The 14,221-nt window shown below is 38.1% G+C and overlaps 2 protein-coding genes and 1 non-coding gene across 3 annotated transcripts; 1 reads left to right on the top strand and 2 right to left on the bottom strand.

The window, feature by feature from the left end:
• Nucleotides 1-3,661: 3,661 nt before the first annotated feature.
• Nucleotides 3,662-8,351, bottom strand: LOC126620720 (L-ascorbate oxidase homolog). Its single transcript, XM_050288985.1, has 8 exons — nucleotides 7,967-8,351; nucleotides 7,759-7,868; nucleotides 6,064-6,334; nucleotides 5,874-5,979; nucleotides 5,399-5,744; nucleotides 4,839-5,204; nucleotides 4,640-4,718; nucleotides 3,662-4,126 (listed from the first exon to the last, which is right to left on the bottom strand). The coding sequence occupies exons 1-8, from the start codon at nucleotides 8,105-8,107 to the stop codon at nucleotides 3,914-3,916; spliced, it is 1,632 nt and encodes a 543-aa protein (XP_050144942.1). The 5' UTR covers nucleotides 8,108-8,351; the 3' UTR covers nucleotides 3,662-3,913.
• A 1,160-nt stretch (nucleotides 8,352-9,511) lies between these two features.
• Nucleotides 9,512-9,584, top strand: TRNAF-GAA (transfer RNA phenylalanine (anticodon GAA)). Its single transcript has one exon. It is a non-coding gene; the product is annotated as a tRNA-Phe (tRNA).
• Nucleotides 9,585-10,098: 514 nt separating this feature from the next.
• On the bottom strand, nucleotides 10,099-13,603 carry LOC126623924 (glucan endo-1,3-beta-glucosidase 1-like). The gene is made up of 4 exons (XM_050292900.1): nucleotides 13,158-13,603; nucleotides 11,219-12,532; nucleotides 10,419-10,446; nucleotides 10,099-10,311 (listed from the first exon to the last, which is right to left on the bottom strand). The coding sequence occupies exons 1-4, from the start codon at nucleotides 13,252-13,254 to the stop codon at nucleotides 10,128-10,130; spliced, it is 1,623 nt and encodes a 540-aa protein (XP_050148857.1). The 5' UTR covers nucleotides 13,255-13,603; the 3' UTR covers nucleotides 10,099-10,127.
• Between the last annotated feature and the right edge of the window lie 618 nt (nucleotides 13,604-14,221).

Here is a 14,221-nt window from a genome sequence, read left to right as displayed (position 1 = left end):
GAATATATATGAATACAAATCAGTTGGACTCTGTCGCTGATATGTGTCTTCTAGTGGCAGCTTTTCTCTGGCTCAAAGGGACACTTCATTTTTTCAGTCCTTGGAGTTTCAATTGGAAAAAGGAAAAAAAAATACTCCCACTGAGAATTTCAGACTTTGTTTGTAGTCTAGCGCAGGTTGTGGTTTTATGTTTCAAAGTGACTTCATGATTGGGTGAAAATGAACGCTGAAAAGTGAAAAATTATATATAATATAATTCAATCTTAAAGTTCTTGGTGATATAATTTTTCTTGACTAATCAACTACCTAGCTAACACATTCTCTAGAGAAATTTTTAGTTGTGACGGGAACACGGGTGGAACACCACTTGTTTTTATTTAAGTGACGGAAAATTTTGTTTTTTAAATTATTAACTTTTTAACACACATATCTCATCATTTACATAGCAACATGTAGTATATCATCATGTATGATGGTCACACTAAAAAATCTCTTTATTCTCTGAGTCTTTTCTGCACATTTTAACTTTGTGAAAAAATAAAAGAAGGGAAAGCTGGGTTTCTGGAGTGTGCCCAGCCCAGCAAAACAGGAATGATTAAAAAGTTGAGTCAAGTCAATATATAATATAAATTTGTTCTACCAAAAAAAAAACATTTATAAAAATATATACAATATGGTCAGGGAATCAGCTAAGCAAACGTCCGTTATAACAAGAGAAATAAATAGGGTTTGACAAGAAAACAAAGGAATGGCAAACGCACGTTATAACCTCCATGTATGAATCTGATGGGTGACACATATTTGACATAAAAATAAAATAAAATAAAAAGATGGGTGACATAAGCAATTGCATCTTCAAAGGAAACCTACGAAAACAAAGCCACCCAAAATTTTCAAACCTCTACTCAGTCCTCACTCCTCACAGTCAAGTTAGAGAAAATTTTGATGTTGTTGTCTGAGACTAGGGGTAATTCTTATGCATCGAGCAAGATTAATGTGAAGTTGAATAAAGTGAGAGAAAACTTTGATAAGACTGACTGATTAAAGTAACTCTTATAACGGGTAAAACTGACATCAAATTAGATAAAAAAAAGAATAATTTATAAAATATATCATACCAATTACGTGGTTGGCGTTCCTACACCAAATTATTCTTTGAGTCAAGTCCCCTCTCCCTAATTCCAGCCGAAAAAGACTATCACTCCTTCACAAGTCACATGGTATTTTTTTCAACTAGTTAATGAATGGAAGACTCAAAGTCTCTCAATTCACACACAAATCCCTAAGCACGGCATAGAAATAGATGAACACAAAATGAACAATAAGCTGGAGGGGAAAGTGATGGGGAGAAATAATATTGAAACGTAGACATGCTTCGCATGTCGGGTACTCGGGCATTGCTAGCTGGGGGACACGGTGGGGATGAAAACGTCATTTAATGGGGGTTATACGTAAGCACATCTGCATTGCATGCAGAGTGCAGTTAGGGTTGTGGAATTTGGATGGAATTATTTTAAAAAAATATATCTTTAATTCATTAAATTTGAATTTATTTGTTTGGACACAGACAAAATGGCTGAACTAAAATTCATGACATGGATGGAACTTTGCCTCCATGGACACACTCATTCAGTAACAGCATCCAAAAGAGAGAGAGGCGGTTTCAAATTTGGAAGAATATTCCCTCTGTCTCTGTTATCAGAGTGTTTCTGTGGCAGTGGCATGCATTGGCATGGACGATAAGTGTTGTGTGACATCGTAAGCAATCGAAGTCATTTTTCTTCTTTTTACAGATATCTTCGTATGTCACTAAAGGTAGATAGACGAAATAAAAGAGTATATTGGGTGTATTGTGTGACCTTTTAATGCCACTAAAGCTCAAGGACGATAATAAGGTCAGCAATGTTTTACGTCATCGATTGGGCAGCCAAGAACTAACACTGAAAAAAATGGATGTAACGGAGATGAGAATGCTTCGTTGGATTTGTGGGCACACAAGAAAGGACAAGATTAAAAACGAGGATATCCGAGGTAATGTAGGAGTGATTGCAATTGAAGATTTCAATAAGATGGTTTGGACATATGAAACAAAGATCTACAAATACTTCCGTTAGAAAATGCGATTGTGAGACAGAGGCTCAGGGTAAAAGGGGTAGGAGAAGACCTAGGAAGACTTGGAAAGAAACTTTAAGAAAATACATTGAGTACTTGGACCTAATGGAAGACTTGGTGCAAAATCAAGCACAATTATGCATCTTGAATTTAGTAATTATGCACCTTGAATTTAAGATATTCATTCTATTTGCTCCGTCAACTTTGAATTTGGTTATGAGTTCGCATAACTTTTTAAAATGTATTACTGATTGTCTAGTCTATACAAATTCTGTTAATTTCCTTACTTGAAATTAGGATAAAAATAGAACTCTACATGATAGGAAAAACTAGAATGTAAAGACAAATTAACACACTCTAACACTAGGAGGGTTCAAGGTCAAATTAAAAGCTCATAAGAAACCCGAAATAAAACCCTAAGTTTGTAGGGCATTGCTTAAATTCTCTTTAAACCAAATATAAATTCTGAGTTTTTAGCTATTTGAAAATCTTTTTTTGTTTTTGTTTGTGTGTACCCCTCAATACTATCATTTCTCTCCCTCTTCTTTTGCTTAGAGGAAACAAAAACTACCCTTTTGGAGAACTACAAACATGGCAGAGCAGTTATAGCCTTTATTTTATTTTTTTTATATACACGAGATCTTTATAATCTTAAATTGTGTGGAGAGGGATTCGAATGTCAATGCATAGAGAGCACATCCAGTTCAGCCAGTACATCCATATCTGCATGAGCCCTTATATTAAATCTCAATTTAGGATGCATATTATTATTATATATTGTAAGATTCCACATCATCTAAGGGAGTGGATCATGTAAGTCTTATATATATTCCCATCTTTACCTAGCACAAGGCCTTTTGGGAGTTCACTGGCTTCGGGTTCCATCGGAACTCCGAAGTTAAGCGAGTAGCCCGCGAGAGCAATCTCATGATAGGTGACCCACTGGGAAATTCTCGTGTGAGTTCCCAGAAACAAAACCGTGAGAGCGTGGTCGGGGCCCAAAGCGGACAATATCGTGCTCCGGCGGAGTCGAGCCCGGAAAGTGGTCTCGCCCGGGCCGGGATGTGACAATTTGGTATCAGAGTCAATCCCTAACCAGAAGTGTGCCGATGAGGACGTCGGGCCCCTAAGGGGGGTGGATTGTAAGATCCCACATTGCCTAGGGGAGTGGATCATGTAAGCCTTATATGTATATTTTCATCTCTACCTAGCACGAGGCCTTTTGGGAGCTCACTGGCTTTGGGTTCCATTGGAACTCCGAAGTTAAGCGAATAGCGCACGAGAGCAATCCCATGATGGGTGACCCACTGGGAAGTTATTGTGTGAGTTCTCAGAAACAAAACCGTGAGGGCGTGGTCGAGGCCCAAAGCATACAATATCGTGTTCCGGCGGAGTCGAATCTGAGAAGTGGTCCCGCCCGAGCCGGGATGTGACATATATACCTTTACTAGAGGTTCCATCTCTAACTCTTACAAAACAAAGAGCTTTGTTGGTTTGGTGTCGCCCTTTTGTTATATATAACTTTATTACTCTAGCAAAGTCGAGAGCCTTGTTAACTTGGGGTCGAACCTTTTATTATATAGCTTCATTACTCTAGGTTATTGAAATAAATAACCCATCCAGTAATGCTAATTATGGAACAAAAAGAAGAAAAATTCTGGGAAGCTCAAGAGGAGCTCCTAGTAAAATGAATTGTTACAACTCGCAACAATATGCTTAGTCCTCGCCTAATTAACATAAAACTATGTCACCCTCTCGTGACCAAAAGGCGACCAGTTTTCGATAAATTATATTCAGATTTTCAGAGAGGCCTAGTGTGACGGCCTCTAGCCCTTCCACAAAGAAGGGCATTTCTTGGAATTGGGTATTCATCTCTCCATGAATGTGCAGGAGAATACACTCTCAGATAGAACTGCTGCCCCAAGTACTGCCTCTCCCAATTTTGAGACCTGACGTTCCACATTCCCACATTGTCCAATGCTATGTAGATTGCAGTCCATGCCCTAGGATACACCTGCATCCGAAATCCCAATATGTCAGACAAACCCAACAATGTTTCCAGTGGATCACATATATGAAACCAATTATGGCATGTTTACTTATAAGAAAAATAGGGAATCGGAAAATAAAAAAAGTGGAGAATTGGGAAATTCGGATTAAAGGACAAAAGAATAAGAATTAGATCAACTATTTCCCCTACTTGATCTTATTCCTGATTTTGGGAGTGTTTGATTAGTGATTTTAAGGTGGGAATCGCATAAGTTTTTATTCGTTAAGTATTAGTAAGCGTTGGAAAAATCAGGAATTGAAATGATTACCCTTCTTCTCACTCCCATCTTGGTAAGTAAACATTAGTATTAACTTATGATATAATCAATCTACTCAGGCTATAACAAGTGCATGACATGTTAATTCACACTATATCTTAAAGTATAAAAACTCTGTTGTGCACCCAAATTATAACATGTGAACTTGCAACACAAGTCACGATATTCACGTATCATGCAATTTCCAATATTTCTCATACCTGAGTTGTGGAACGTGCAACTGTGTCTCTGAAATTGTAACGAGCTCTACTTGCAGGTGTCCATTGTCCTCCTTCCATCCTGCAGATTCTCCCACCATTCTCAAAATTAGTTAAATGATTAAAACCCCAACAAATAATTCAAGCCTGGTCATGAAAATAAGGAAATTCAAGAAAATTCAAGCTATACGCATGATCTCACCCCATGACAAAGAATGAATGGCCATCAATGTGCCATGACTGCACTGTGTCTTCCCAATTTTGGAACACAATCTCGACGTATTCTCGGAAGTTAGCGTGCATGACTGAAGTCTGGAGGTAGCCGCTTCCGCCTGTGGGGTTGGTCGGAATGCTTCCAACACTGAAAACTCCCTGAATGTTGAAGTGGTCAGCAAGTTTTAAAGGAGTGTCCGGTTGAACATATGAGACACTGTTGACAGCATATCTCTGCTTGCCGTTGATCCAAGGAGCAGAGTTTCCAAGCATGATTGTCCTGGCTGGCTTGATCAATCCATAGTGGTAGGAGCCTTGCGGATTAGGCCTTGGCCCGCTCGCTGTCAAATTCCATCTGTTCAATCGAAAGAGCACGAAAATGATCAATGTTAGAAAGTATACACTGCTTCTCTTATCCAATGAAAATCCGTAACAATACGAATATTTGTCGGTATCCCAAACTAATCACTATCACGAAGGAAAGTTAAAACACATGCAAAAATGCAGGATTAGCTTGGAAAAGACAATTTAGTAAGAATCCATATGTACCTTATAGATCTCGCTTGGCTTACAGACCAAGCAATCTGTGTGGTAGGACCCCAAGGGATAGGACCCGAAACTCCCTTGCGCGAATTGCTATAGTGAAGAACGGCTGTTGTGGTGAGTACCCGGCGGGTGAAGCGTGAAGACACAACGACGTAGTAGTCCTGGACAGGCTGATTAGCCGTGACCAAGACGGATAAGGACTGTCCGAGATGGATGTCAAGGGAGTCATACATGTTCTGCAGTGTATGAGATCCTTCCACCTCAACAAGTTTCATTTTGTGTCCTTGAATTCTGAAATTAATGGATGCCGTAAGCCCCACGTTTGATATCCTAAACCTATATGTCTTGCCTGCAAAACAAATTGTTCAAACAATGAGGTGAAATTTGCCTTCATTCGTAAGCACAAAGAGTTACATTACTGTCTTGGTCAACTAGCCTAATTAGCGTTAGCAAAGAAGAGAAGTTCATTCGAGGATACCTTGATCAACGGTGAATGTATATCCATTCCATCCACGACCGTTGATGAGAATCCCGTCAGGGTTGGGAAGAGCTCGGCCTCTATCCAAGTAGCCCCGTCTCAGTATCTTGCATTTCCAAAACAGAAAATTCAAAGTATAAATTTCAACATTTTATGTGACGAAAATATAGAAGTTTAGTAGGTTAATTACATAATGATTAGTCTTGAACCAGTCCCCGGCCAGCACGGTGAAGTCTCCGGCAGGATTAGGGAAAGGAACGGGAATCTTAGGACGGCTCCAGATTCTGATGCCACCAAAACCTCCAGCGGCTTTGTGGAACTTGAGGGAGGGAAAGTAGAAAAAGCTACCAATCTGATCCTTGACTTGGATATTGTAAGTAAAGTTCCTCCCCGGCGGGATTGGACAGTTTGTTCCAAAATTTCCGTCCTGCCATGAGTTCCTTCTCTGCTGTATGCCATCCCTACAGAAGAATCACAGGACACGAGAGCCAGATTGAAACTAAACTGCGGCAGTTCAACGGTTACAATTTAAATGCATCACTTGATCATAGATGGAATTTTGACATTTTTAAGTTTAAAAAGAGTTTACCATCCAAAAAAGTTCTGTTAGTTTTAGTGTGGTATTGAAACACGATCACGTGTTATAATCAATCTCCTATTATAATATTATATGAGTAATATTCATGGACATCACTTTGTTTTCACTTGTATCATAGCACGGCAAGGGATTATACCATATAATCGTATTCTGGTACCATACGTTATTTTTTACAAGGTAATACTACAGACTACTCTAATTTACAGAACTAAGGTTTAAACTCGAGCATAAGAACATTTACAGTAAGAAGAATCTAACTCGAGTGTAAGAAAGTAACATTGGAAAGGATATACACTATCTAAATATAGGTGTGATCCTCGAAAGGGATAGATCTAACCTAAAGCATGTGAAGGACCATATTTCACCACACGAGGCCAATTGCCTCAAACAGAACATTTAAATTAATTTCATGCAGTAGTGTAGTCATGCAATAAACTATTAACGAATGTTACATATATTATATTTTAAACTATTTTAATTTACGATAAAATAATACTAATATTACTAATGGGCTTAATTCACATCTTAGACTGTTAAGAGATTAAGACGTGATTTAATTTGATAACCGAGATTTAAATATTAAACAACATTCTAAACAAAGAATAAGAAGTTTCCAAAAGAAAAAAAAAACAAAGAATGAGAATCCTCTCTAGATCCTCACAGATCTCAAAGATCTTCAAATCGTATATCGTACGGTTAGTTTTCATCGTATACTATTTATATTTAATTTTAAATAAAAATATTTAAAATAATTTTTTATCGCACGATATATGATGTATAGACACGATTTAAGAATTCTCATAATCCTCACAATGAGGATATCCTCATTCCTATACAATGTCAGTTCCTCAATGAATTTCTGTGCCATAACTTAAACAAAACCAAACCGACAAAATGATACTTAATTTAATTATTTTTAACAGTTTTTTTTTTCTGTACAAAAACTCTTTTATTGGCGAACTTGCTAAAATGACCCCATCTTCACATGCTTGAATGGACGCGAGATTTCTACTTATTTGCATGTATGCAAGGAGATATTAGTCATTAGGAAATAATTAGCGGGAAGAATAGTCTGATAAGAAAGTTTGAAGCCATAGATCTGGGCAAAAAGCTTTCTAATTTTTTACATAAAAACATTTTCTTGGTACTCTGTTTGGTAGCTGAGAAAGTGGAGGGAAACAAAATGAAAATAAGCATTTTGGAATTATATGCTTTTTCAAACACGAGTTTTCTCAGGAAACAAACAGAAACTAGGGCGATAAGATAACAGAAATAAAGTATATTTACCAAGAAATGAGGAATGGTTCCCTCAGGTAGTTGAAGACGCTAATGACCAAGTTATCGTTTGTAACAGCATCGATCTGAGGCCCTGGAAATTGCCCATTGATCAAGATCCCCTGCAGAAGCACTTTTCTATTAAAAAAGAACTGAATAAAGATAGTGGCTTTTCTGCCTCATTTAGTAAAAGAACTGTTGGAAAAAGCAGAAAATGTACCCGTTGCTTAACACCAAGAGGGTAAATGTCGCCATAAGTGACTTTCCAAGTGAAAAATCTATACGGGTCTTCGCCAATAACGCCATTAACAAGAAAAAGAACTCCAAAAATGGCAAAAGAAAGAAGCTTGCAGTCTCTCATTTTTCTCCGTAAAACCAAAACTTGTTGAAAGGTCGTGTTTTTAATTTATAATGTAGATCTACAGAGAGAGAGAGAGAGTGTGTGTGTGTGTTCAAAGTGGAAATGGTGAGGAAAGCAAATGGATTTCTCTCTCTCTTCACCAAATCTAACTGTGAAGCTCTCTCAAACAATCTCTTTCTATCTTAACCAATGTGGATGCGGTGCTTCTGAGAGCAAAGCTTTTTAGTTCTGTTTTTGTAAGCAAGTAGAGAACAGTAGAAGCTGGCTTCTTGTGAGCTGTCAGTACGGTTTTCGGTCCCGTGCGTGAGATGAAGTGGTGCATGTGAATGCTGAGTTCTTGATGCGCCAATCATGGACAGTTGAATTTCGAGTGAGCCCTACCTGTCACACAGTTGAATTTTTTGTGAGGTGACACCATGACATTGATCTGCATATTCATGTTATAAATTGAGCGGATTGATAGTACGCTAGACAGTGTAGCTGTCACATTCAAAATTTTATTCCGACGTGCAAGTGGAGAGATTGAAACTTTGAAGAAATTTTGTTTGTAAAATTTTTAACAAACTAAATACATTTGAGATAAAAATATTGCCCACTCGTTTCCATGGATGTGCTCTACTGTTAATACTTTTTCTTGTCTGCAGCATTGTACTAAACTATTTTAATTGACAAGCGAGAAAAATCAGATTTGAGTGTTAAAAAACGAATGCATTATTCTAATCAACTGACTTAACTCACGTCTACACGACTACACTATCGTTAACATTATGGGCACTTTCACATTCCTTTGTAATGCTTCAACTTGAAGCCTTCAACTACGTAGAATTTGGTGTTCTTCAACCATGATCTAGAAAATGATATTCCTGTAACCATTTTCTGTGTTACAAACTTATAAGATATAAAGAGTAAAAAGAAAGGGTGAAGAAATAAATCTTTCCTTCTGCCATGGCAAAGATGAAACTGAAATTGAGGAACCAAGGTCCCTATGAAAGTTCATGTTCCCATGCATATTGAAATTGTCGGAAGGAAAGCAGATACGCGTTGGTTATGTGCCACGATATATGGGATGTGCAATGGACGGTGAGCTGGTCAAGCTTACAATTTTGAAGCCTTAGGGTGTTTTAACTGACATCTCTTTTAGATGTTAAGTCAAATGAAACCACCAGAAGGTAAATCGGTGACGCAAAAGTTAAAAAAAATCATGGAACTTTAGAGAGCAATGTATTTGTTCAGGTTCTATGATTTATATAGATTCCCTGTGTTCAGTGCTGGACTCCTACATGGGGAATGTCAAGCGACGCAAATACAGATGTCGTTTATATGGGAAGGACACTAAATTTTACAATTGTATTTTGATTGAATAATGTACAGTTAATATCATTTAAACTCAGATCAAAAATATCTGCGGGGATAGCTCAGTTGGGAGAGCGTCAGACTGAAGATCTGAAGGTCAGGTGTTCGATCCACCTTCACCGCATTCTGTTTTTTCTTTTTTTTCTGCCAATGCAATACTAATATAAACTATTCTGGTTTTATCAAGTTTTCCATTTGTTGATTTACATCAATCTCTCCTTTTTATATATAGACAATGCAATATTAATAAAAACTATTCTAGTTTATGAAGAGCGAGATTCAAACTTGGATGTATAAGAACAAGCGCACTACTGTGACCACTAACATAACCCACATCTTGTAAATCAATCACTTATCATTCCTCCCTTTTTGAAATGGTAGTTTTCTTCAATCTATACATCCATCTAACAAAAATATCACCAGCAATTAGAGGTGGCAAATCAATTCATTGATTGTTAATATTGAACCATTAAGACCCATTGTTTGATTTTCTCATTACACCATCATTACCAATATCATTCTCAACACCATATTACGGTGAAATCAAACTAAATGGGTCATAACGGTTACTCATTAACAACTCAATGGATTGATTTGCCTACCAGCAGCAGATTACCAACTACTGATTATAAAAAAAATCCAGAAAAAAAATAATTTTATTTCAACCTCAGCATGGAGTCACAAAAGGAAAGAATAACAAACTATTGAAGATTACAACAAAAAATACGGATAACATCCCGCTGATGGCACTTATTCTGCTGCTGCCGAAGGCAACAAATCTTAATCTGTCTACTCCGCTACTGGAATGTGTCGAGTTCACCGTCTGCCTCGTCTTGTTGCTCACCTTCTTACTGCACTCAAAATAAAACATCCATTTCTAAGAACATTGAAGGAACTAGCATGCTAAATGAACCAATTTACAGTATGTAGCAACAAAAGAAAGCTTCTCAAGACTTACCTTCCGGGAAATATACAGCTCCCGTGACCTGCGATGTTCCCACGAACAAAGAAAAAACGAAAAGAAAACGAAGTTATTATTCATATCTGCAGTATAGAACCAACAGAAAAGTATACAAAAAGAGTGGAGCCCCATTAGGGCCAAGGCAAACTTTTCAAAAGATCGTACATATTATTAGTGCAATCTTGCTCGCAAGAATACAAAAACAGAGAGACATCTTTCTGAAGGCAATCTTAGCCCTGGCCTCCGAATCTTTTCAAGTGTTGTGCCCAGGACCAATATCTAAAGGAAAATCAGCGTTTCCACCTCCCTTCCATGTAAGAAATGCAAATTATTACGCTCCTTTCCCCCTCAAAGGTGGACATCACTCACCATCTCACAAGTCACCAACATTCAAACTTGTGACTATTAAGAGTAGGAAATGATTTCCGCACACCACTCTTACAGGTGTGCGGGAATTATTTCGCTCAAGGGTCATGTTCCTCAAAATTAGGCAATAGAATCTAAGCATTTTTGTAGAGAAAGTGTATTCTAGTCTAATCTAAACTACGAAGAGGGAAATTCGAACTTACTCCCTAGTCTGCTAGGTTATGCTTTAAAGTATTATTCTGTTGTGATTTAACCAAATCGAGTCTCACATTACTTCTAATCAAGGTCTCAAATATCTAAATCGGCAGCTAAGCTACACTACAAACTCTAGAGAGAACTCGGCCCTCAGAATCGTTGAATGGAAAGACAAAAATTAGAAATCCGAACAAGCTAGAACGATAATCGGATAATGCAGAGGTAGAAGAACTTACTCGGGTCAGTGGTGGTAATGGTGGCTACGCCGTTGAAGTCACAAGACCCGGCAGCCCTCCCTTGCTTCTGGTAATAGCTATCAAATGCATACGAAGCATGGCTTTTCACATTATTCGGAGAGTAACAATCCTCCCCCGGCTGAATCTCCGAGCAATTTGCCCGCCCAGGTCCACATGCCCAATCCAATGCAGCCTGCAAACTCTTTCCATCCATCCCATCCATGGCAATGCAGTATGTCTGGTTTGTTGTGTCATTAGCCAAAAAAGACCCACTCCCTGATACGTGAAGCAAATACACCGCACTCGAATTCCCATAAAACAGGCCCCAATTGGCCTCAGACACTGGCGGAGACCTCAAATCCTCATTGAACAATTCATAAATGTACACATCTGAAGTAATCTCAGGGTGCAAAGGGGTTCCACTACGATCCAAAACATGCTTGATAAGATTTGAATTGTATGTATCTGCATTGTCGATAGTAGCATAAGGCTCTTTAGAATCCCCCTTCGAAGGCCATCCGCTCTCCGAAACAAGAACCGTCACATCAGTAATATTAAGGTTTTTCATGGAAAAATAAGCAGCATCAATCATGGCATCCAGCACATTAGTATAATGTAGCAAAGTATTGGGATCCACCATCTCTTTCGATGGCGTAAGAGGCTTGAAAAGCGCATTGTCAAGAGGCACCACACCTTTGTTCTGCATAAACACATAGTAAGGATAGAGATTCATCATCAGCGGCGACCCGGTTTTCGACAAGAACTGAAGCAATGGGAGAACAATTGGGGTTAAGCTTTGGTTGAAGAACGCCTGAGACGGCGGAAACGGATCGAGAATTATCGAAGCGGCGTGTGGGGTCGAAATTTTCACATGGGTGTGTAAATTTGCAGCCACTAAAGCACTGTAAAGCGACTGAATTGCAGGAAGAAGCAGAGGAGCTGAAGAGGGCACGGTGGTTAACACCTCGTCGCCGACCGCAATGCCAGTGATGAGGGTTTGGGGGTAGTAAGCGACGACGTTTCGGCCGACCCAGGAAGCGGCGGTGGTGTTGGAAGAGCCGATGGCGAGGAGCTGGTTGTTGGGGACGCTGATGACGACCCGGATCTTGGTTTTGGACAGGGCTTTGAGGATGTCCGGGTCGGCATCGTAGAGGCGGACGTGGTTGATCTGCTGGAGTTGCAGAAACGAAACGAGGTCCGACGGAGACAGAAGATTCGAAACGTCGGTGCCAATGTTCACTCCGACGAACGGCTCATTTTCTTGGTCCTGATTTTGCAGCTTGGTGGTTTTGAATGTCGGTGGAGAAGATGCGGCTGAAAGTGAAGAAAACCCAGCAAGAAAAATGTGAGAATTGACCGAGAAAGTTGCTTGCTTTCATTAAAGTTTGGAAGTACTGCTGGGTTTAAACTTTAAGATGAAGAAAACACATCAAGAAAAATGTGAGAATTGGCCGAGAAAGTTGCTTGCTTTCATTAAAGTTTGGAAGTACTGCTGGGTTTAAACTTCAAGATGAAGAAAACCCAGCAAGCAAAATGGTAGAATTGGGCCAATTGGCCGAGAAAGTTGCTTGCTTTCATTAAATTTTGGAAGTACTGCTGGGTTTAAATTTCAAGATGAAGAAAACCCAGCAAGCAAAATGGTAGAATTGGCGAGAGAAGTTGCTTCCTTCCTCGATTTTTGGAAACTGTTGGGTTTAAACTTTGAAATGAAGAAAACCCAGTAAGCAAATGTTAGAATTGGTGAAAAAAGTTTCTTGCTTTCTAGATTTTTTTTTTTTTTTTTTTTTGAAATAACGGAGAAAACCCAGCAAGAAAATGTTAGAATTGGTAGAAAAGGTTACTTGGTTTCTGTGATTTTTTGAATTATTTTGGGGTTAAACTTTAAAGTGCAGAAAACCCAGCAAGAAAATATTAGGATTGGGTGAAGAAAGTTACTTACCTTTGGATGCAAAGACGAAGAAGACGAGGAGGGTTGAGAGTGAGAGAAACTTAGTGACCGCCATTGGAGAGGAGCTTGAGCTTTCCTGCTTCCTCATCCTCTGTTTCTGGTTCAGCAGCTACAGATCCTTGCATTATCTTCCAAAAGACTTCTTCTTTTTCTGCCGTTGGTTTTATTTAATTTAATCTCTTTTTTTCTCTGGGTTTTTGGTTGTTGACCCAAAGAGATCTAACTTTCATGAGAGAGTGAGTCAGTGAGTTGTTCTGAGGGTTTACTGGATCTTTGCAAGGAAAATAAGGGAGCTGCTTCAATTAATTTACCAAAATGGCCTTGTTTTTGAAGAGGGTTTGGTGCACTTTCTTTGATTCTCTTGCCGTCTGGTTGGGTTGCCCCCCAAAGGCAAATAGTATTGATTGAAGAAAGGGAAATACTTGGAAATTTAAAGCACTTTCTGGAGCTGGTGGTACTGTTGGTTTGCCACTTGCCAGTCGAATGTTGGGACTTATATTAAATGAATAATTGGCCAAAAAAAATAATACATAAATAAATAAAAGGACCATAAAGTTAAAAAAAAAAAAAAATATATATATATATATATATAAAATGTGGCTTACTTCTGCACCCTTGAGAAGATGTTTCTAACTTTCTTGCATTACAGGCTGGCTTCCTGCTTTTCTCTCGTGGTTCACATTTTTGACTTCAAATTCCTTTACACTATGTTTGGAATGAGAAAATAAATTTGGAATTTAAATTAAAGTCAGAATTTATAAATTAACATACATCAATTTTCTTATTTTGATTCATAAATATAGAAATTTAAAATTTCCGCATGAAAAAAAACTTGGAATTTGGGATATCTAATTCCTTAGTTTAAATTCTATATAAATATGTGTCATTTCCTAATTTCTATAATTAAGATTTTAAAAATAATAAATTTTGTATTCAATTCCATTTTTTTTTGTTAACTAAACAAGAAAATTTACAAATTCTAGAAAATAAAATCTCATTATTTTAAAATTCCTTAGTAATCTTAAATTTCTTCGTCCAAACATAATGTTATGAAT

Source organism: Malus sylvestris, chromosome 5, assembly GCF_916048215.2.
Source record: "Malus sylvestris chromosome 5, drMalSylv7.2, whole genome shotgun sequence".
In the NCBI taxonomy this organism is placed as follows: Eukaryota; Viridiplantae; Streptophyta; class Magnoliopsida; order Rosales; family Rosaceae; genus Malus; species Malus sylvestris.
Note: the sequence above shows the minus strand (reverse complement) of the source record. Positions and strands in the feature narration are given on the sequence as shown.

Bases quoted from the DNA above. Each gene is read 5' to 3' on its own strand.
- LOC126620720 (XM_050288985.1), bottom strand. From the start codon at position 8,107: ATGAGAGACTGCAAGCTTCTTTCTTTTGCCATTTTTGGAGTTCTTTTT. The intron at 4,719-4,838 runs GTGAGATCATGC...GAGAATCTGCAG, and splicing joins CATTCATTCTTTGTCATGGG to GATGGAAGGAGGACAATGGA. The intron at 4,127-4,639 runs GTATGAGAAATA...TTTCGGATGCAG, and splicing joins TTGCACGTTCCACAACTCAG to GTGTATCCTAGGGCATGGAC.
- LOC126623924 (XM_050292900.1), bottom strand. From the start codon at position 13,254: ATGAGGAAGCAGGAAAGCTCAAGCTCCTCTCCAATGGCGGTCACTAAG. The intron at 12,533-13,157 runs GTAAGTAACTTT...CTTCACTTTCAG, and splicing joins CTTCGTCTTTGCATCCAAAG to CCGCATCTTCTCCACCGACA. The intron at 10,447-11,218 runs GTAAGTTCTTCT...GGAACATCGCAG, and splicing joins CATTACCACCACTGACCCGA to GTCACGGGAGCTGTATATTT.